Here is a 21,300-nt window from a genome sequence, read left to right on the forward strand (position 1 = left end):
TCGGCAGGTCGGTGCCACAGGTGTTAATGGGAGGGAGGCACAGGGGTCCCAGTGGGTACATTGTGTGCTGGTGGAAACACACAAATTCCCTGCCCTCCAAAGGGGTACAGCCCATCCTGCACGCTCCTTGCTGCAGATCTCTCTCTGCTCTTAACCCAGAATGATTTTATTCCTTCTCGGAGAGGACAAGGAGGATCAGCATCTTTTGTGTCAGTGGGGCCAAAGTCCCCAGCAAACACACACGCCCAGGAAGCTCATCCCTAACACCCCCCACTCTCGGTGCTGCACAAACCTGTAACACCTACACGTGTTCTGTGCAGCTGCAACTCCACCTGCTGTGGTGGGTGCAGGTTTGTTTACACCACCCCTCAGTGGTTTTGCAAGTGATCCATGTGCTCTCATCACAGCAGCAAAGGCTTCCTATGGCAGGGACACAGCCAGAGACGGACCTGCAATGGTACTACTCCTTCACTGGGGGAGGAACAAATCTGCTGGGGATATGTCTTGTACTTATTCAGGTGCTCCTGAGCTGTACGTCAGGGTGTACAGACACCAGTCTCTGCCTAGCCAAGAGCCACACACTCACACCCCTGGCAGAGGTGATGGGTGGATGTACCAATGACTCCCTGAGCCTTATCCCCAGGAAAGGATCTCATGGAAACAGTTACTGCCTCCTACAGCTGCGGATGCCCTGGTCTCAGCCAGGTTTGCTGTGAGCAAACACCGGTGCCAGATCATGGACAGACCATCTCTGAATCCAAACCAGCCACGTGCTGCTACACTCACTCTGAGCCCTGAGCCACACGCTGGTCAGGGCTGGACAGAGGGCAGCAGGCAGAGAAACCTGTGAGGGAGACCCATGTGCAAACAGCTACTGATCCGTGGCAGGGTGCAGGAGGGATGTAGGAGCCAGTGCTCACGGTGATCTGGGAAGGAAGCCCACTGCCACTGGTTCTGGCAGCACCTCCAGCTTCTCTCTCATCCACAATGTCCTCAAACCAGGGACATCCCATATTTAAACCTGCTAGGTTTGCAGGCTGAGCACCTCAGCGGGTGCTTCCTTTCCCCTCTGAGACTGGACAGCCCCAATCCTGTTTACATACCAAGTTATACATCTCCAGAAAATGTTGCCTTTCGGGTAACAGGTAAAGCCTGTCCTGGCTACGTGCACCCCTGAGCTGGAAGACTCTGCCTTTCCAGGCTGTGCTGGCATGGAGCATCCCATGTCCCCGCACACACAGGGCTGAGTCCTTAGCACCTGGGTACAGCTCAGGTGGGCTCTGGGTGCTGGGTCCTCTCTCCTTCACTGCAGATACAGCTCAGCAAAGTGCACAGCACTCACTGGGAACTGCCAAACTAAACCCAAAAAGCCCTACTGCTTTGCAGATTTTGCAGACCTCGCTTTTCCTAAATGAAAGAGCCTCTGCATAAAAACCTCTGAAGGCGCGCACACACAGAACCACTCCTGTATGGATGTTTGTTCTGAAATACTTTTTTAAACCTATAAAATATTCTCTGCTTATTTCCATTTTTCAAAAAAGAAATGAAGCTGTCGTGTTAAAATCTGAGTTTCTATATAAAGCAGCCTAGTAAAATACAATATCCACACAAAGTGCTGCTATTTTTCTGTCCCGATTCCAGGGCCCTGTTAGTGCGAGGCAGCAATGGCAGAACTGGCTGCAGAGCTGCTCAGTAAGATGCAATACAGCAATGCCTGCTAGGGAATACTTCCATTCCACCTGTTATCAGCTTGAACTGGAAGCTGTCACAAAGTGGGACTCGATAAACTTCAGCCTCTTTCATAGCCTTCAAATTCAAAAACAGAGTAGCTATGGGCTGCCTGGATACCTCAGTCCTGAGTGCAGGAGGGAGCAGCTCCCCTGGTATCATTCCTGGGGTTACACACCGGATGCAGCGCGCTCCCTGCCTGAGTCCTGCTAAGCATTTTTGAATGCTGATATCATACATCCAGGGCGAGGTTTAAGGGAGCACTGGGAAAGGAAAGAGCTGCAGATCAAGAGAAACGAAGTGACCTGGGACGGCTAATCCGGCACGCACCGCTGGCTGGCGCAGGCAGCGGCAGCAATTGTGTGGGGCTGGGCTGCAGGGGGAGAAAAGGAAAAGAGGGATTGAAGGCGCTGCTGGAAATCAGACAATTCGTCATTGTCCGCGCAGGGGCCGTTGGCTCACCCCTGTGCGCACCGCGAGTTTCTTTGGGCAAAGGCCCTTTGCAGAGCCCCGAGGGAGGGAGCAAAGCCGCCGGCAGCGGGGGCTCGGCCCCGCCGCAGCCGTGCCCCGCGGGCTGCGGGGTCAGCCCCGCACACCTGCGCGCATCCCAAATCCCGGCCCTTCCCACGCCCCGCGCACCCCCGGACGCAGCTGGGACCCGCGTGGGCTGGGGTTCACGAGCAACACCCGCTCCTCCAAGCTCTCCTCCCCGATGACCCACAGGACTGGAGCTCCAGTTAGCTACAGCTTCTTAAAGGAAGCTGGAAGGCAGCTCCAGCTCGGAGGGCACCGTGTAACTCTTACACAGTTATAAATGTGCAGAGAGCGCCTGGTCAGGGAGAAGAGAGGCTGCTCAGAAAAAGGCTCTCTCTGGATGGAGGATGTCATGCTCCCTCTTCCCCAAAACCTCCTTGGCCACTCACGTCTACCAGGAAATAAAATGATCTTTCACTCAGGGCTGGCCCCAAAACACAAATCTCTGACGCTCAAAAGCACGGTGCGGATGATGTTAGCAAGCCTATGCTGACCTTAACGTAACAGAGCAATCAGTCTGCCTTCTTAGAATGATTAATGGAAAATCTCCTCTGGAAAAGAAATCAAATTAACTGTCTTCAACCAAATGTCTACTGGAACATGAAAAGCTGTTCTGATAAAGACATTTAGGAGGGAAAAAACCCCCTTACAAGCATGTAAAATCCAGTGACAGATCTAGGACTTATTTTATTAAGACTCTCCCTAAAATAAATTAAATGGAGCCTACTTAGATGAGCACTTCAGAAAAGAAGCCTTGCTGAGGGGAAGCCAGGGAGGAGGGAGGCCACATGCCAGTGCATGCTTGGAGCCGTGTGAAGTTCATGGATGGGAGTATAACAGGATGAGGAACAGTGTCCATGCTAAGCTTCTTTCTCTGCTCCTGTGTGGCTCCAAGAGGGCACATGGGGAGAAAAAGAGGCTGCAGAAGGACAGTGCACTCTATGCCCCCTCAGAACAAGGATAATTTGCCCCCTAGAAGATATACTAATAATTGCCATCACAATTTTATTTTTTTTACCAGCAAAGGTCCCTGCTGCTGCATCAGTTCCAGGTCTGGGTCCGATCCCTGCTGAGCCAGCCAAGGGCAGCGAAAGCTGCATGGCTCCGGCTCCTCCAAAGATGCACAGGGAGGGAAAAGCAAGCTGCACTTCCTCAAGATCAATCTGCCTAATTGTCTTCATTTCACAACTCACTCGGGAGGGGGGAGAGGGAAAAAAAAAGAAAAGCAAAAAACAACGCAGAAGAAATAGCTCCGTGGAGGCCATATCAGGATGGGAGTGGGAGAGAGTTAGTGCCCTAATGAGCAGTCTTGCTGCGTAGGAGGGAAACAGGTTGTTGTCTGTCTAAGAGAGAGCGGTGAGTGCGGCTAGCCCGGCGCACAGCCTGATATCCGTTCTTCCCCTGATCCTGCAACCCGTCCTCCTGTGAGTAATTCTAACTCACAGTGAGTAGCTCCACTGACTCACGACCAGGCTTTTGAGTTCGAGGAGGAGAAGGGAGGGTGAGAAGGGCTCTCTTCTGGCATTTGATTGTGCCACGCAAGGCTTGTGCTCCAGCAAGAAATGCCATGATCCTGCAAGCATGCCTTGAAGGAGCTGCCAAAATTCAAGTGGGTAACCCCGCTGAGGGCAAAAGCTTTGATTTTAAGACTAAGCTAATGCTTCAGTGTCTCAGAGGTCTTGCTGAGTGAACCGATCTAGCTGCGTTTTGTATTTTTTCAATATACTCAGGTGTGATATCAGGCTCCAAATTTGTAGGTACTGAAACATATGCTGAGCTGCCTGTGGATCCTGCAGTAAACCAGTGACAAGTACTCACTCAGGCTCCTGGAAATTTGCATAAGGATTTTGCTGAAGTCTGAGACTCACACAGTGTTATTACTCATTATGATATTGAGAAGTCAGTCACCAGCAAGGGTTTTGAAAACATGAGGACAGTTCTGCACTGTATCTTCAGGCCCTGCACTCCTGCTGGGCTCCTGGCTGAGGGAAGGAAATCCATCAAAATCCACCAGATGCAACATCAGCCTTGGGATATCACTGGGGCTTCCTAAAAACCCAACTGAGCTGATCCTGAAGGATGGAACTTGGTGTTGGAGTCTCAGCCAAGGGCTTGTGCCTCCCCGAAGGTGGTGGGAAGGAGATGTTGGCTCCTCTAGCTGATGAGCCATGGATTCTCCTTTGCTGGTGGAAGTGGACCTGGGGTGACTGTTCCACTGCACCGAGGACAGCACAGGGCAGAGCAAACCCTGGTCTCCCCACTGCGCTCCCTGGACCCTGCTGGTTCCACCCTGCCACCAAGACTAAAAGCCATCTCCGTCTTGCAGGGGAGAACGGGCTCGCTTCTCATTTCAGGAGAAAATACTCCGTCTGGTATCGCGGCTGTGACACAGCCCGAGGGAGCTGAACACTCACAGTGACAGTGAAGTGGTAGAACAGCCTTCTGCAAAAAGCACGGTGACTGCTGCCACCTCGGTGGGCTGTATCACTGCGTGATTAAGTTCTTACCAGACTTTTTGGTAAAGGCAACCTTCCTGATCTGATAACTGCCAAGGACAAGCCAAATACGCGGGGTCAATCTATGCACACTTAATCCCCAGAAGGCAGATTAAGTGTATAATTGACCCATATAATCCATGTATCATCTCCAGTGAAATGTTTTCTATGTCCGGTTTAGGCAGACATGAGGCCCATAAGACAGCGATCAGAGACACAGAATTACCATTGCAGTGGATTTCATCAAAGTTAGAGATGGCTTTTTAATCACTGATCTCAGAGACTGCTAGATTTAAGCAGATGAACTAGCACTAAGCACATCTGTTTTAATCCTTATCTTCTACTCAGGCTGGTGTCTTCAAGAAGTACAAGGAGGAAAAAAATAAATTAATTTTTTTTTTTTAGGTCCTCGCAATCTTAGGAGCTTCTCTTGGTGTTTTGATCTCTCATATCAAAAGCATGTTTTTGTTTTTTTCAGTAAGATATTGAATTAATCATCAGAGACAAAAATGCCATCTGCGCTATTTAGGGACTGCATCAGGATGCTGGAATTTGCAGATCTCGGGGAGCTCACTCAGCGTTCAGTAGCCTTTTGTGTACGTGTTACTCGGTGTGGCTGGGGAGGAAACAGTCTCCCTATGTTTTACATTAGTGTTTACTAATTTATGAGGAAGAAAGGGTTGGCATTCACACAACCTAGTAGTCAATCAGACTTTCTGGATCACATATGTTCTGATGGGTTGAAACCTCTACTGTGAGTATCTAAGGGTGTGTGTAAAGATATATACAAATACACAGACCTATAAATAACTCCCACCAAAGGGCACAACCCTTACAAGTAAAACTCCCACCGCCTTCAGATGTATAAACTCTGATCCTATGAAATTCCTATGAGTGACCTGAGACAAAGGGGGCCTGAATTTTGCAGGACTGGTCAGAAGACTCAAGATCACTCTGAAGATATTTTTTCCATGTTTAAGATACACCCACCTGCTTCTGCCTCGTTGTTCCTATAAACAGTGCCATTCTGCACATCAACTCTGCCCTCTTTCTGGGGAGAAAGTGTTAAAATTTTACTTTCTATCAGGCACTACACAGAGTTTGTGATCCTTCTGCATTGTGTACAAAGTATCACAGGGTTTAAATCCTGAAGCACAGGAACGCGGGGAGGGGATGCTATGATGCTATTCTGAAACTCTTCTGTTACCATTGCTCTCTACCAACGGGCCCTATTACAGTGTTTTAGCTTTAAATGTTATCAAATTAGTGAGCCAGGCCAAGTAAATAAGTCATGTTACTCTGCAGTAAACAGCACTGCCAAAAAGCTAGTTAGGTTTTGATTACCAGCAGAACTCCACAATCAATCTGTTCATTCAATGATCCCAAGAATACAGATTTTTAAAATTAAGATGACTCTATTTCAGGGCAGGGGGTGGAACCCCACCCTGACTAATTTGCAGAATTAAGAGGAGTAACACATAGGCCACACAGAAATATGACAATAATCTTCCACAAACACCAGTATCTCCCAAAGAGCAGAGCCCTGTTCTGCAGGTGTGAGCAGGGCAGGTGGTGGAGGGGAAGAGAAATGGTTTCTGAGCTAAGAAATCATGGCAAATGCCAAGAAAAGACATATTAACCCAGCTTCTGTGGGGACATAACACACTCTGCAGCCTCTACTCTGGGAAGGAAACAAAGGGGGAATAAATGGAAGCACAGGGCAGGATTGCACAGAAGTGTGGGGATCAGAAATATCCTGTTAGAGCTCAAACCCCACAGAACATATGACAGACAACCTTGTCCTGTGCACCTCTGCTCCTGCACTGCCCAGGACTGCGCAGAAAGGGGATGTAGCCCCAGCCTACGAGTGTCTCCAATGTGACCCCACTGGGCACAGAAGACCTGCCTGCAGGAAGGTTTAAGCTGTTTACTGCCACTGCTGCATCTATCATTATACAACACCCTAAACTGGACTGAGCTTTGGTTGGGGTAAGCCAGCACTGCTGCACTAAGCCAGTCTCGAAAGCGTTAATAATCTCATTGCCTGAAAAAATTCTGCAGCTAAGAGGATTGCTCCCCTGCCACACTGGGGGAAGAGGGAACAAAATCAGGTCCAACTCGACATCATAAATACCATTTTTGATTATTCCCCTTCTCTTTCATATTAAAAAGGTTGTTAGTACCTGAAATGTCCTTGGAAAATATAACCAAAGGATCTTAAAGACCCCACGGTTGTGGTGCTTTGCTGGGTTAGGTGAGAAGGGCAAAGGGCTGCAGGGCTGTGTCTGAGCTCAGGACAAGAGAGTTAAGCATTTGCTCCTGTCCTTACCCAAACATGGGTGAACACAGCACCAATTTAAATGGGGTCTGGGCTCTGGTGACCCCCATGTACTCATAAACCTGCTTCTACTGACCCACCAGGAGCACCTCAGCCATGATGGGAGCTGACCACAGGAGCAACCAGCTCCTTCAGATGCAACCTGTCAAAGACGATACACAGCCACTCCACACACAGTTCCAATTTTCGGGTGACCAGGGCTTGGCACATCCCACTCCCTCCTCATGAAGCAGCAGCCCCGCAGCTCGTCCCGCCCGCGGGCGCACACGGACGCGAGACACATGCGAACATGCCAATGGCATCGGGTCCCAACGCCACCCCACTGGTGTGGGGAACACGGATGGCAACAGGGATGGGAACATGAATGGGAAAAGGAATGGGAACAGCTCCCACATGCTGCAAGTCCCGCCTTCAGCCAGTGTGGGTCAAAACAGGCAGAGCAATGTAAAAACACTACCCTTGATTATTTAATTCCACATGGACCAGGGAGACTTGAGGAGAGCAGGAAGGGAAAGAAAGGTTTTGCGCTTTTTGCTTTCCACCAAGAGAGCTGCTCTTTTTTTTTTTTTCATGTCAACTGTTAATTTGTTTAAAACAAAAATACGGCTTCGTAAAACCAAATACGAGTGGATCAAACTGAAATCAATATTTGTGTTAATTACAGCCTTTTGAAAATTGGAAATAATGGCCCAAAGGGTACAAACACACCAACTGTGAATCATAGGGAAAGGATGAGGGAAAAGGCAGTGTGGGCATTGAAAAGAACAGTCCAGATGAGCTCTGGAAATTTAGCTGCTCGTGGAATAAATTTCAACACAAACGAGCAATGCACTCGCAGGCCCGCTGCAGATGGAAGCGACAGTCTTTTGTTTTATGTTTTGTTTTTTCTCCCCATGCCTGCTTGATGGGTGATTTGCGTCTGGTGCTTGCGCTGCAAACTCTCCCCGGAGCGAGCACTGCTGTGCTCCGTGCATGAATGAGGCATTCTCAGTGGATATGGGTCATGCTAGTAGATGTACACAGTAAGATTATTTGACTCTAATTCATGCCACTTGATATAATGTGATAAAACATTTGACATGAGAGATAAGTTCCATTTTAATCCAGCAAGTTATGGGGGAAAGAAAGAGTGGGAATTGTAAAGGAGGAAGAGGTTTCTAAGGGACAGGTAATGCGCAGAAAGAGAGGTATCGAGTGAAGGAGGAGGTTGGCTGGGGAAAAAGCAGCTCTTCCTGAACACTGAGGAAGCAAAAGAGCGAGTAAGGAAAGCAAGGAAGGTTGTTAAGAGTTCCAGAGTCGGAAGACTGAGAAATGGCATTGCTGAGAAATGGAAGGAAGGACAGTAGGGACAGAAGCTGCTTCAAACAGAAATTGAGATATGGACAAATACCCTCGAGAGACTGAAACACTAATGCTACAGGCTGGCAGTCAACAGAAAACCTTCAAGGACAGAAAGGCTGTAAACGCAACAAGAGCAACAGAAACAGAGATACTGTTAACAAGCATTCAAACCCAAAACAAATGGGCATCACAGATCACTGTTCTCTCACAGTCCAATGAATTTATCTTATTCAACAGAAAATTAGCTGTGATCATATGGGTCAGTTCCTACCACGCCATCTTCATTAAGGAGACCATGTCTCAAATTTACCTTTGGTGTCAGATACATTATGATCCTCCTGCAATACCAAAGTCCATTCCTAATTAGCTCTGTTTTGATTAGCTTTTAAAATTAAAATTTAGTATGCTTAATTTGCTGTCAGTTTGGAGTGCTTGTCAATGAAACAATGCAAAATGTGCAGAAGAGATGGCCCTTAGCAAATGCTACTGCCAAAAAAAGGCTCAAATTTTAGCAGGGAGAACAATGACTGAGATGTTCTGCTACAGAGAGATTTTCCACAAGCTTAAACATAGTAAAGAGCTCTCTTAGAAGATGCTGTTCCCTTAAAATCCACACACAGACAGACTAAGACACAGTAGACTAGAGCAGAGATTTAAAGCAGGCAGAGAGCAGATACGAGCCTTAGTCAGAAAGAAAGGAAAGATTTATTTATTTTTTAAAGCTATAACCAATAAATTTTCTCAAAATGTGACTTATCCTCCTGTCTTATTTTGTCACATTTTGGGTCTCTCCTGCTTGGTGTCCAAGGAGGAGAAGGCATTTACTTACATCAAATAACCTTTCTATATACATCTCCTCATTGACCTTATCACGCAGGACATCCTGAGAGTGGCGGACAAATGTCACATAGGCATCAGCAACATCCATTCCTGGCTTCTGCATGGAGGAGAGAAGAAGAGAGAGAGAGAAAAACATGAATAGCGATGCAGGGGGCAGCTCCTCTGTGTAGCCTCGTCGCTGCTTTTCCTTCTCCTCCATCTCCTGCTGCCCTCCTGCAGTTTGCCCTTTCCTTACCTGATGGACACTGAGTCCTGCTGCTTTGTGCCCTGTGCCCAGCAAAATACCATGTGCAGCACAGGATCATGCACAGACATTTCTCTTGCCTAGGGTGCAGGCGGTCAGAGGAATAAAGCTCTTCCTAAACATACTGATGCTGAGAAGTTTCTTATTACCTTTGGTGCTGTCAACCTACTGAGTGAACCTGCAAGATGGGCTGGAGATTTGTTGTTTTCTTGTGTCATCTTCTCTGCAAAAGCCCTATGGTTTCTTAAAGCAGAGAGCAAACAGCCAGAGCTGAGGTCTTGCTGCTTCTTCTACGATGTGAGGATGTGTGCAGCAAGCAGCTGGTGTTGCAGGAGGCGTTCCAAAATCACCTTTCTTTTGGTGTTTATAACCCTGACTTTACCTCAAACTTAGTGCTGCTTTTAAGATTAAATTGGGTAAATGGTAAGTCAGAGAGTGTATGTCTATAGGAATGTTTAAGCTGCTGCTAAAGTGTAGGACACCTGTGCTGGCGCATCTCTACAGCTCTCTGTAGAATTCAACTGATTTTAAAGAGTAACCTACAAGCACCCAAGGTTTTGGGGATAACAGCAGTCCTTTAAAGAAAATGAGAACTGAAGCAGGTGGATGTGAAAATACTTTCAAAAAAATCCTCTCTGAGTTCACATTCCTTGATACATTGGATTCAAACTTACCTCAAAGGAAACCCATTAAAATACGGTAACACGAGTCATTACAAGAGCTGCCACAAAATATTAAATTTCCATGGCACATTGTAAGTTTGTTAATAACTAGTGTCATTAGTTTCCATTACTGTGATTTACCTCAGATCACAGAGTATCATTTCTCTGCAAGATACAATTGTCAGCCACTGTAAATTGAAGTTAGTTAACACATCTGTGTAATTTCCAGGGTGAAAATGAGGACAGTTTGGAAAACAGTAGGAAGGAAGTTTTTTAATACAAAGCAAACAATTATCAAGCAAAGGGCCAGTGCTTGGCCCTTGGGAAGGCAGTGACATTTCTTAACACCTACTGCAACAATGACAAGGTATTAATTTGAAAAACAATGAGGACAACACAAATGTGGCAGTAGTCAAGTGTTACACTTTCAAGCAATTTTCAGTCTGCCAATTGTGCCCATTCCAAGAGGGCAGTAGATGGATTGGTTTGTACCCAGACAATTGCAACAACATTTGTGGAATGAGATTTAAGTAATGGTTTTCTATTTGATATGAGGATTTCCCCTCTGTCCTCTACTCAAACAGGTTTTTCTTTCTCCTCGCCCTGGAAAGGCAGTGGCTTGTGAACCATGGGGTGACCTCCACACAGGTTTGGATGCTGTGTGGGGCTGGTGGTTGATTTCATTAAAAAGACTGAGGCTGTCAAGGAAGCCTCAAGGAAGCCATTGTAATGTGGCTTCGTTTCCAGGGGGAGGTGGGGAAACAGCCAAAAAATTGCTCAGATGAATGATTTCTGCTCTGTTTTACACAACGAACTGGAGCATCTCTCTGGCTCTGAGGATGGGAGCAGACTCCCCTCCTCCTGCTGCCGACTTCACAAAGGTGTCCCAGGTACAATGCTTTTGGAAAAGCTTGAAAGGGTTACACAGTGTTTTACTGAGACCACTTCCTTGAAGACGCTTTACTTCCCAGGAACACAGAGGCCTCAGAGAAGACCATGCTTTGCTCTAGAAGTTACTTACTGTTCTGTGCTCAAATTTCTGATGACTAAGCATTTAAAGATGCACTCAAACAACTAGGAATTTCAACTGAAGGATCTCCACATTTTTTAAGGCAAGAAATAAATTCTTAGTTTTTCTTCTCAGTGCTGTAAATATCTTGTTTCTATTACTCCAGGATGCCAGTCTCTGCATCTGAGGTATTTTAAACCAGGTGACACCTCTTACTGTTCAAGAGTTTGTTTTTTCCATGCTGGGCTCAAAATATGATAATTTTGTAGGCAAGGTTTATCTTGGACTAAAGGGATGGAAACACAAATGCAGATGATGTGGTCCAAGTTGTCTGATAAATTTATCATGTTGTCATATGAGAGCATGTAGAGCAGTCCATCCACATTAAATATACATACATTATACATGCAGGTCATGAAACTCAACTGAGTTATTCTAGATTTCCACTGTCCAGTCTAACTGGATGCAGGAACTGGTGTGGTATATTAAGATCTTATCTTTTTTAATTTGCAATTGCTCAGGATCTCTCTGCCTGTAAATGTTACAGTAACCCCTTATTCCAGCCAACATTCATACATTCCACTTCAACTTAATTTAAATGTAAATTTCTGGCAACTTAAGTGCTCTGTCTAAGAACATTAAGGGCTCTTTTCCTTATGAATCAAGGTCTAATTAGAGGAGATCATGTACAGTTTTCCTATACCAATTACAGAAAAATGGAAAAAATTATTTTCATTAACAATTTCCCAAACACATGTTGCTAGCTCATCACCATTTCCCCAAAGTAATAAAAAAGTCATTTTCTGAAAGAGTAAAATAAACCAACAATTAGAAGAACAAAAATAAAATAGATTAGCTAATGTGTTAGATGTGTGTTGGCTCAGTTCTAACATGTCTGGACCTTTTTGTTTGGAAATTATACTGTATTTGTACAAGTCCAGATGAAGAATTAACAGAATGTACTGCTCCCATTTTTTTTTAAATGTGATTCAAGCCAATTGCATAAATATGGTACCTTTTTGACACCATCTGCAAATTATTGCCTAAACAGCCTCATAGGTCTCCATAAGAGGGTAACTGCTCATTATTAACTTCATGGAGATATTGTTTCCAGTTCAAATGTTAGAAATGTGAAAGCCCATGGTTCAGTCTTGGCTGCTAATGCATAATGTGGGTTGTTACACATGCCATAAACCAAAGCACGATGCAAATTACTATGACAGAAGTTGTTTAAATTGTGCTTACGGGTACATCCACGTATTTGGAAGCAGCCTTCACCTGTAAAAGGAACAAGAAGACAGTTTACACCATTAGTAACTTCTCAGGTCTTTTCTTTTTTTTCTTTAAATATCTCTTAGACTTTGCCCAGCCAAGACTTGGGACAATGTAATTCTGAGAAGGTTGAAAAGAGTGATAAAACTAACTTTCCTGTCTAAAAGGGTGGTATTTCTGTTGTGGGTTTTTTGGTTTTTTTTTTTTTTTTTTTTTTTTTTTTTTTTTTTTTTTTGGGAGGGTAACTTTACTGCTGCTAAAGCTCTAATAGCAACAGATGATAGTGTGGGAGTTGTGCTTCTCCCTCTTCTACTTCAGTGAGCGGGGGAAGACGGGGTTCATAAGTAGACATCGTTATTTTCTTTGGAGGCCTCGCTCTCCACCTGGTGCCACGTGTCTCCCAAGGCAGTGCATGTTTCTCCTGTTGGGAGCTGTATCCTGGGGATTTTGGGAACTCCCCTGGCACTGGGAGCATTATGGTATAGTGAGGCTGGCAGGGGCCTGCACCAAGACACAAGAAAGCATCTGAAGGACCCTGATTTTACCCCCTTCCCATTGTCCTGCTCATAGTGTGCTTCCCCCAGCTGTGCAGGCTGCAGCCAGGGACATTGTCAGGGCAAGGTTGGATGGGGCTTGGAGCAACCTGGTCTAGTGGAAGGTGTCCCTGCCCACGGCAGGAGGGTTTCAACTAGATGATTTTTGAGGTCTCTTCCAACCCAAACTGTGATGCTCTGTTAGGCTGAGAATTTTCGGAGAGGTCTTGCAGTTCTTCCCTCACATCAATTCAAACAAAAAATGATTATTTTTTCCCTTTTTGCTGGCTCTGATGCTGACAGGAGCTCACAGACCATGTTGGGGCACTGTGCTCACTCCACGCTACACTGAAGTGCCCCAAAGCTCTTCTGCTTCCCAGACCCTGAACAACTAAATAATTTTTTCCATGATTTCCCCCCCCTTTTAAAAGACACTATTCAATGGGGGGTATCAGAGGTGGACACTGCAGTCTGTGGTGTCCTCACAAGTTGGTGGGAGCTGTAAGACCCCAGATGTACTTTGTCTGTGGTTTGCCATGCAGCAGGGTGCAGGCATGGGAGGCGGGGTGACCTCGACGTCAGGGCCAACTCTTCCAACTGAGCAGTGCCCAGCTGGCCACAGAGACCTTTTTCCCACTGTAGCATAAGGCACCGTGTCTAGAAAGAGTATGGCTGGGATTTTCCACAACACTTCTGCTTTTAATTAGGGTAAGCGTTGCCGGCCATCTTTGTTTGGGTGTAAAAGCTCACCTGCTTTTAAATATTTCTAAAGCTACCATTAAAACAGCCTAAATATAACACGCACACAGTTGCATCTTGGGATGAATAAATTATGTGTCCCGAATGAGAGAATGAATGTATGTGTGAGACAGAATGTGAGAGTGGGTGGAAGCACTCATATGGTGTGTGTGGGGGGTGCATAATTAAGCACAATGAGGCGATACAAAAGACCAGACTGGTGGTAATTGCCGAGGTGAACGCTGCAAGTATTGGCAGCGCCCGGGCTGCCGAGCCGGGGGGCAAGAACAGAGGGAAGGGCAGGAGGAGGGCACCGAGCGCCTGCTGCCGTGGTGAGACCCAGGGTCTGCTGCCGGAGGGGGACGGGGCACGTCCCAGCACGGAGTTTATGAAGGAGGTAACAAAATCAGCACCAAGCCCTTGCTCTCAGCGAAGACTTGTCTCCAGGTATTCCTGTTTCCAGCCAGCTGCCTGAACACCTCACCCTTTCACTACACTCATCCCCACAACTTTCTCGGGAGGTAGTGAAGCGCTATCGCTTGCTCCTGCGGAGTGGGAGCTGAGGAGCCCCAGCCTCCGTGAGTGAAGGCAGCTGGAGCCCATCCAATGGCTGCATCTCCAGAGGAGCAGGCAGTCATGGCACACCTGCACTGGTGTGGAGCAGCCACAGGCAGGGCTGCCCATGTGAGCACCAAACCAGCAGTTTTTCCAAGCAGAGAAGCCAAATGACAGGAGGAAAGCTTGGAAAATGATGTGGCCTGAAAGCCCGCAGAATTCAAGCTGGGGTCCACGCTCAAGGCTGCACTGTGCCATGCACCTGTACCTTCAAATACCACGCAGTGCATGAAGTGAGGCAGTGGCAAACCTGCCATCTGAGTGCAGATTTAGCACTCTTGGGTCCAGCTTAGCGCCACTGTTTTAAACTACCTTCTCCAAAGCCAAGAGGCGACAAGAATAACTCAGCTTCCTGCGATCTCCTCCCTCCACCCACAAAAAAACTGAGCTGCTTCTCCTGCCCACTCCCCTTTAATCAGAATAATTACTTGTTTTTCTTTAAACTCAGATTTGGCTACATTTAGTGAAATTTCCAAACTGCCGGATGTTGTGTGATTTTTGCTAGGCTGCCGTTTTTCGCAAAGTATGTGACTTTGCCATGAAACGTCTCAGTTTACCATACAAATTTTGTGCAGAACAAAAATAAGATCTTTTACTTCTGTCTCCCTCGGGTAACATGGAATCTTTGGTTATAATTACCATAGGTGCAATGCTCTGCCTACAGAGGCCATCCAGATTACAGGGAATTTTAGCAGCTGGCATTCCTGTGACACAGTGGATCTGCACATGCAGACGCCCAGCCAGGGCCTGGGCTGCTGCCACCAAGATGCACTTAAATGTATCAACAAACAGAAAAAAAAAAAAAGTCTGGCCAAATTTAGAAGGGTGTTTTCCTCTCAAAGTGCTCTGCAAGGAGAAGTGGCTAGTGAGAATTTATTAGGACAACAGATGCATTAATTTTATCTTGAATTTCGAGGCAAGAATTGGAAATGAGGATATCCTACTAGGTGATAAAACTGTCTGTCACAAGACCCCCGAGTACATGTCACTTGCAGAGCGCCTGGAAAACACGCGATGAAAGAAGTCGGTGGAAGGGGGTGGGAGACTAATGCTTTCTGGAGCTCAGCGGCTTGGACCATCACACTTTGTTGTATTTGTTCAGACAGGGAAAACGTGGGAGGTGGTGCAAGCATGCTGTAACAAGAGAGAGATTCTGTATTTACCATTGCAAAGACTAAACACAGCAAGTCACATTACTACTGCAGGGAGAGGAGACTTGCTAAGCCCAGTGCCAAAGGGGTCAGGGCTGTTCCTCAGCCTCCTCTCCCAGTGAATCCCAGCAAACACTCAGGCCAAAGCGAGAGACATCCCTTTCCCAGGAAGGAGCAATCCTGCTCCTCCGCAGTGCGCCCAGCCTCTTGGATGTGGGCGAGGGCTCAGCACTTTCCTGGAGGCATGCACACACCATGCACAGCAACTATTTGAATATACACCCCTTTCTGGCTGGAAACTCAGAAAATCGAGGTTTTGGGACTGCACTCAAAGGCTGTGGGGCCATCGGAGTGGGACAGCCGCAGTTTTGCTGCTGCTGGGGCAGTTAACTGTCAGTGACTGTCTGAGGATGTTTGAACCCCATGCTCTGATGTGCTGGCTCCTGACTGGAGCCCAGAGCCCAGGTGCAGCCAGAGGGTTTGCTCAGCAATCAAAGGGAGCAGCACTCGGCAGCGTAAACAGTAGGATGTGGTGGGAGCAGTGCAGCATCAACCGAGGAACAGCTTGGATTCATGGATAAGGAAGGGCTGCACATTACACTGTCTATGCGGGCTGATGCTGGTACTTCCGATGCCTGGAAAGCTGCCGCCTCCACATCCTCTGCTGCTGGCACACAAGAATTTCCTAACCCTCCACAGCACTGGAACGAGGGAAGGTATCCAGGTATTCACCCCAAGCCACCCTCTGCATCTGCTCAAGCAGGAATGTGCACAGCCTTGTGACTGTAATCACACAGGGGTTATCCAGGGAAAAGAGCTGCACTGTGGGGCAGTGACTGGGATACCCTCCCTTCCTCCCTTCTCGGAAGAACAAAGTGCCTCCAGCACACCTGAAAAGGCAGAATGCTTAGTTTGAACCATAGGGTGGTTCAGATAAGCTGCCAGACTGTGTGCACACAGCTGCCCACCAGCAGAGTTTCTTGCCTCTGCTGGTTAAGTCTTCCTACATCCACCCCAATTCCAAACTGCCTCAAACTCAGCAAAAGGGCCCATGAGCAGCAAACAACAGACAATTTCAAGCAACTAAGACAACTCCAAAATAAGATTTTGGAAAGCCTTGCCAGTTTTCAGAGCAGTGCCTTCTGCCTCCTGCCCAGTCTCTGCCTGCACGTGGGGGCAGCAGGTCCGGAGAATGAAATGTGAACCCAACTTTCCAACCACCCCAGACACAGGTGTTTGGGGGCACACCTGTCTGTGAGCTGAGAGGAGTGAAGCCATGCTTGCACAGAGACTCTCTTGTAAACTTTCTGGCATGCATTTTTAGAAGACCTTTGGAAATCAGCTGCCATGTGTTTGTCCTAAGAAGCTATCACAACACTTTTCTGGAATACAGCTAAGATTGTTAAATCCTTGCTGGATACTCAGGCTAGTTTTGCACAGGTATTGGTCTGGTCCTGTACCTTGCTAGGAAATATGTGGTGAGCTGTGGACTGGTTCTGCAATGTTAGGGAGAAATTAAATGTGTCATTAGAAGCACCTTTTGCTGCATGACCTCATGGCATTTCCTCTACCTTGTTCTCTTTTAGAAACATAAAAACAATCCCTAGATTTCCTTTGCTATTTACTACTTAAGATGGTCACTGTTATGTCCAGAAGACTGAGAGAAACACACTTGTCATGCAAAATGGCAATGAAGCAAATTCTTTAGATAGGAAAATTGCATGTACAGTGTGATGATATTTTTCATCTTCATACCTATCCTCTGCAGAATAAACTCCACCAAGCTGAATGATGACTGGAAATGGCTTTACTCTGTGCATCTTGGGTGTTTATGTACTGTATGTCTGCATACAGGTTGTTCGTATATTCATATGGGGGTTACAGTGATCAAACATCACAGAATGGCAGAATTATTATGTAGCTCATCTAGTCCTGGGAGGGCAGACTACAACTCACAAAAAAAAGAAAAAGAAAGAAAAAGAAAGGAAACGATAGTCTGTACTTACAGTAAATGACAGGAAAGAAGAAAACAAAGTTCCTTCATCGTATCTAGACAGTTTGGCCAAGACTCCTTCCAAAATGGTGACAAACTATGAAGACAAAAAATACTGCAATTATTTTTAATAATTGAACAAAGGTGTAAAAGTCATCATCAGCTTCAAAGAAGCCAGTGGAGCTCTCAGCATTGACAAAGCAACAGACCACCCGTCCCCGAGCACAGCAGGCTGGGGAGTGGGGAAAAAGGAGCGCTGCTTTTTGTACGCTAGTGGTGCACCTCTTGCTGGGTGGGAATCACCCTTCTGTGTCCTGGGTGATGCTGGGGACAGGACGTGGGTGCAGTGTGTGGGGAAGCCAGCAGAGCCTGTCTGGATGGGGAAGGCGGTGGTTCTTGCTCCCAGTATGCCGTGTCAAACACGCAGCTAGCTGGGTATTCTTGCAGAAGAATCAAACTGGCATATGTTGGTGGATTATGTTTAAAGGTCTCCACTGTATAATAGGGATGACTTGTTCTCAGAAAGTTTGAAACTAAAGGAAAACACACCCCACCATCTTTCTCCCTACATACCAATTCCCCTCCGTGTTAGCACAGCACACCAGACCTACACAACCACCCAAGGGGAATGCTGGCAGCTGAGCTAGAGGAGCTGACTCTGACGAAAAACAATTTCCAAACAATTAAACCTGACATTTTGGAATGTATTTCCCACTACTGTCACCTCTAAATTAATTTCTTAGGAGAGCATATGGTGATCTTGCACAAGATGAGCTATTTTGTCCGCACAACCTCATGCGTAGGAGTGGTGGCCACCTCTTCGTGCCACCCCAACGGCTCTGCAGCAGCATTTAGCAGTGCCACCCCCTGACTACAGCTACCCCCAGTGCTGTGGGGTGATGCTGACCATGGGGTGCTACCCCATTAACATAACACCCATTCCTTAAAACCACTTCTGGCCCAGTATGGCAACCCTGCCAGCAGTGTATTACATCTCACGCAGTTCCTAATCATCAAAGAGTCACCATGAAAGGACTGGGAGATGTATGATCTTGCCTGTGAGAAACAAGAAGCCAATTCAACATCTTAATGTGTCACATTTTAATGGAAACGCACATATTAAAAATGCAATGTTAACAGTGAATCACTTCACCTGAAGCCGAAGGTTACCTTTGCCACTAGGAGTGTTATCATTTCTTTGACGGTTTCCTCAATTAGTTCATCTATTTTTGAATGGTACTGGTGCTAAAGAAAAATAAAAGGAGAGGGGGAGGAAAATATTAGCATTGATCACAGCCAACAGCTCTACCCTTGTCAGTCTCTTCCCTTGGTAAGCCACAACACGCAGTATTAAACTGAAGAATTATGCAGCTTATTACTCTGGGCCCCACTGCACTGACCAGTGACCACTGACACTTGTAGGAGAGACCTTGAATTCAGGAGAATCCTATAACTGTTTGTGAAGCATGGGCAAACCCTGCCTTCTTCTGTGTGCCCACAGCTCCGGGAGCCACACGGGGGTGTCGGAGGGGAGGCTCTGCCATCCCTGTGAGCACCAGCACCTAGTGCTCCTAGAGACCCCCAAGTCCCTTTTCTCCACTTTCGTGGGCATTGTCCTGTCCATCTGGCACATGGACTGCACCGGACAATGAGATATACCTGCTGCTGGAGGGGAACAGGCAGCCCTTTCCCAGGGCACCACAAACCACCCAGCCCTCGGCAGGGGAGTGGGGAGGACCTGCTGCTCCAGGGGAGCTTGCAGTGGCCTCAACCACTCCCCCGGTGTTGCACCCTTCCCACCCACTGCAGCAAAGCAGCTGAACCCGTGTTACACTGCGTTCAGCAGGCACACGGCTCAAATTAAGCACTTGTTTAAATGCTTTGCTCAGTGACTGTAAGACAGAGTTAAAAACCACCCAACAAACCACAACGAGCTTTTTTGTCCCATGCAAAAGCCAGCAGGCAGTGTATCCCCAAGCCCTGGGTGCTGGCAGATCCCGTGGCAGTAGCTCAGCACTGGCTGACCAACGCCTGTGCCTGCAGCATCAGCGCTTCTGAGTCTTCAACCCAATTTCTGCACATGCCAAACCTTGCTTAGCTTGGGAGCTCTGATGCAATCAGCTGCAATATGGCTAGAATAGGTACTAAAATACAGTCTTCTACTAATTTAGAAAAGACCTGTTTCCAATACAAGATTTAATTAGTGAAAACATACAGTATATTCTTATTTTCAATGGACTGAGAAAATACTGATTATGACTGCTTTCCAACACAAAACATTTGATTTTTCAGTCAAACATTTCAAGCACTGGTGCTAGTCACTATATTCATTACCACTTGGCATTAATATTGTTTTAAAATGTTAACATCAAATCACATTGAAAGAGACAAATCTGCTTTAAATACTAATCAGACTTTGGGAAGGAAGACTGCGAGGGCTTTACAAATGCTAGCTGCTGGTCTCAGTGTCTGACGGGTTCTCTCTGAACTGCTCTGCGGTTTGGGGATTTTTTTCTATGGCAGTAACATTAATACAGGAATTCGGGAGAAAGAAAATAAAAGTAGGACACACTTACCCACTCTTTTGCAAACTTTTCAGGTGATTGGGGACAGAAATAAAGAGGAAAGTGCAAAAGACAGGAAAAAGAACATATGAAGATAAACAATAAATAAACCAAAATCTTTTAAAAAAAGAGACGTATGAGAACAGCAGCATCATGCACAGAAACAATAAGCAATGGGAAATGAAATGTGATCAAAACCTCCTTTCGCTGAAATACCAGAGATCGCTACCTGTAGGATTTGCAGGCAGTAAAACAGTGGGAAGGGGCCGGATTGTAGCTGACTGCTGGCACTCTGTTATGGTTTTATTTTGCTCCCAAGCGGAAGGGACCCGGCTGTTGACAGGCAGGGTTTGGCATCGGGGCAGCCGCACACCCCTCACCGGGATGGTTGTGCTGGGGGGATCCCTGCGGCAGGGGCAGGGCAGGGGGACGTGGCACAGCACGTCCCAGCCCAAGGCCTGGCTGGGGGCACTCAGAGCCTCACCTGGGCAGGAGGACAAGCTGGCACCACCACGCCACAGGCTGCGATCTGCTGGGCCCACGTACAGGGAAAACATACACGAACAAGCAGGTGATTTTTGCATTGGCACTTCCCATTCCCATGTCCTGCTTTGCAGGTCAAGACATATACCAGTCCCTTATGGGATCATAGTTATGATTAATCTGTTTAATGCAGAGCTAGCCCTTATCAGCTCCCAGATTGACCTGGCTGCTCCCAGCACAGCTGCAATGCAGCTGTGAGGTGACAGGGACCTGTAAGAGCTGGGTACAGGGAGAAGATGCTGATGTCCTTGGCAGACACAGTCAGGACTTCCTAGGAGAGATGGAGGAGGGGCTCTGTGTATATTGGGGTGTCTGCCCCACGACAGCTTCCTTCTGCAACTGCATTTTCTGTGTATGTAAGACCTTGCAACCAAGCGTTTAGCTAATGGCTTTCATCAAGTAAGTCATGAGCTTGAACTCAAACATGGCTAGCTGTGTGCAAAGCAATCCACTGTGAAATGCACCGACTGATGCATGTTCAATCAAAAGCTTGTTTATAAAGCAAATAAAAGCCCTGATGGAATAAAACTGCTGCTCTGAGAGCAGGAAAGGAGCCTGGGCATGCACCAAGGCGGTGTTGCAGGACTCTGAGCGCTCATTCCCATCGCAGCCACAACTCCCAGGGTGGAGTCAGCCCCGGTGCCAGGGTCAGTGACCATGCAGGACAGGGCCTGTGAGGCTCAGGGTCCTGCCCCGGGCA

At 47.0% G+C, this 21,300-nt stretch overlaps 1 protein-coding gene across 25 annotated transcripts in view; it reads right to left on the reverse strand.

Moving 5' to 3' along the window:
• CADPS (calcium dependent secretion activator) overlaps positions 1 to 21,300 on the reverse strand; it is a 211,808-nt gene that overhangs the window by 12,522 nt on the left and 177,986 nt on the right. For 15 of the 25 annotated variants that reach the window (XM_027722983.2, XM_027722982.2, XM_039378813.1 and 12 more), the window contains 4 exons: positions 18,664 to 18,738; positions 17,507 to 17,590; positions 12,437 to 12,469; positions 9,266 to 9,373 (listed from right to left, as the gene is read on the reverse strand). In XM_027722983.2, coding sequence (XP_027578784.1) covers positions 9,266 to 9,373; positions 12,437 to 12,469; positions 17,507 to 17,590; positions 18,664 to 18,738 — 300 coding nt within the window. Of the gene's footprint in view, positions 1 to 9,265; positions 9,374 to 12,436; positions 12,470 to 17,506; positions 17,591 to 18,663; positions 18,739 to 20,069; positions 20,085 to 21,300 lie in introns of all 25 variants that reach the window. The other 10 variants (XM_027722969.2, XM_027722966.2, XM_027722964.2 and 7 more) reach the window with 1 other exon arrangement.

This window comes from Pipra filicauda, unplaced genomic scaffold (assembly GCF_003945595.2).
Source record: "Pipra filicauda isolate LSUMZ 115617 unplaced genomic scaffold, ASM394559v2 scaffold148_size1903560_pilon, whole genome shotgun sequence".
Classification (NCBI taxonomy): Eukaryota; Metazoa; Chordata; class Aves; order Passeriformes; family Pipridae; genus Pipra; species Pipra filicauda.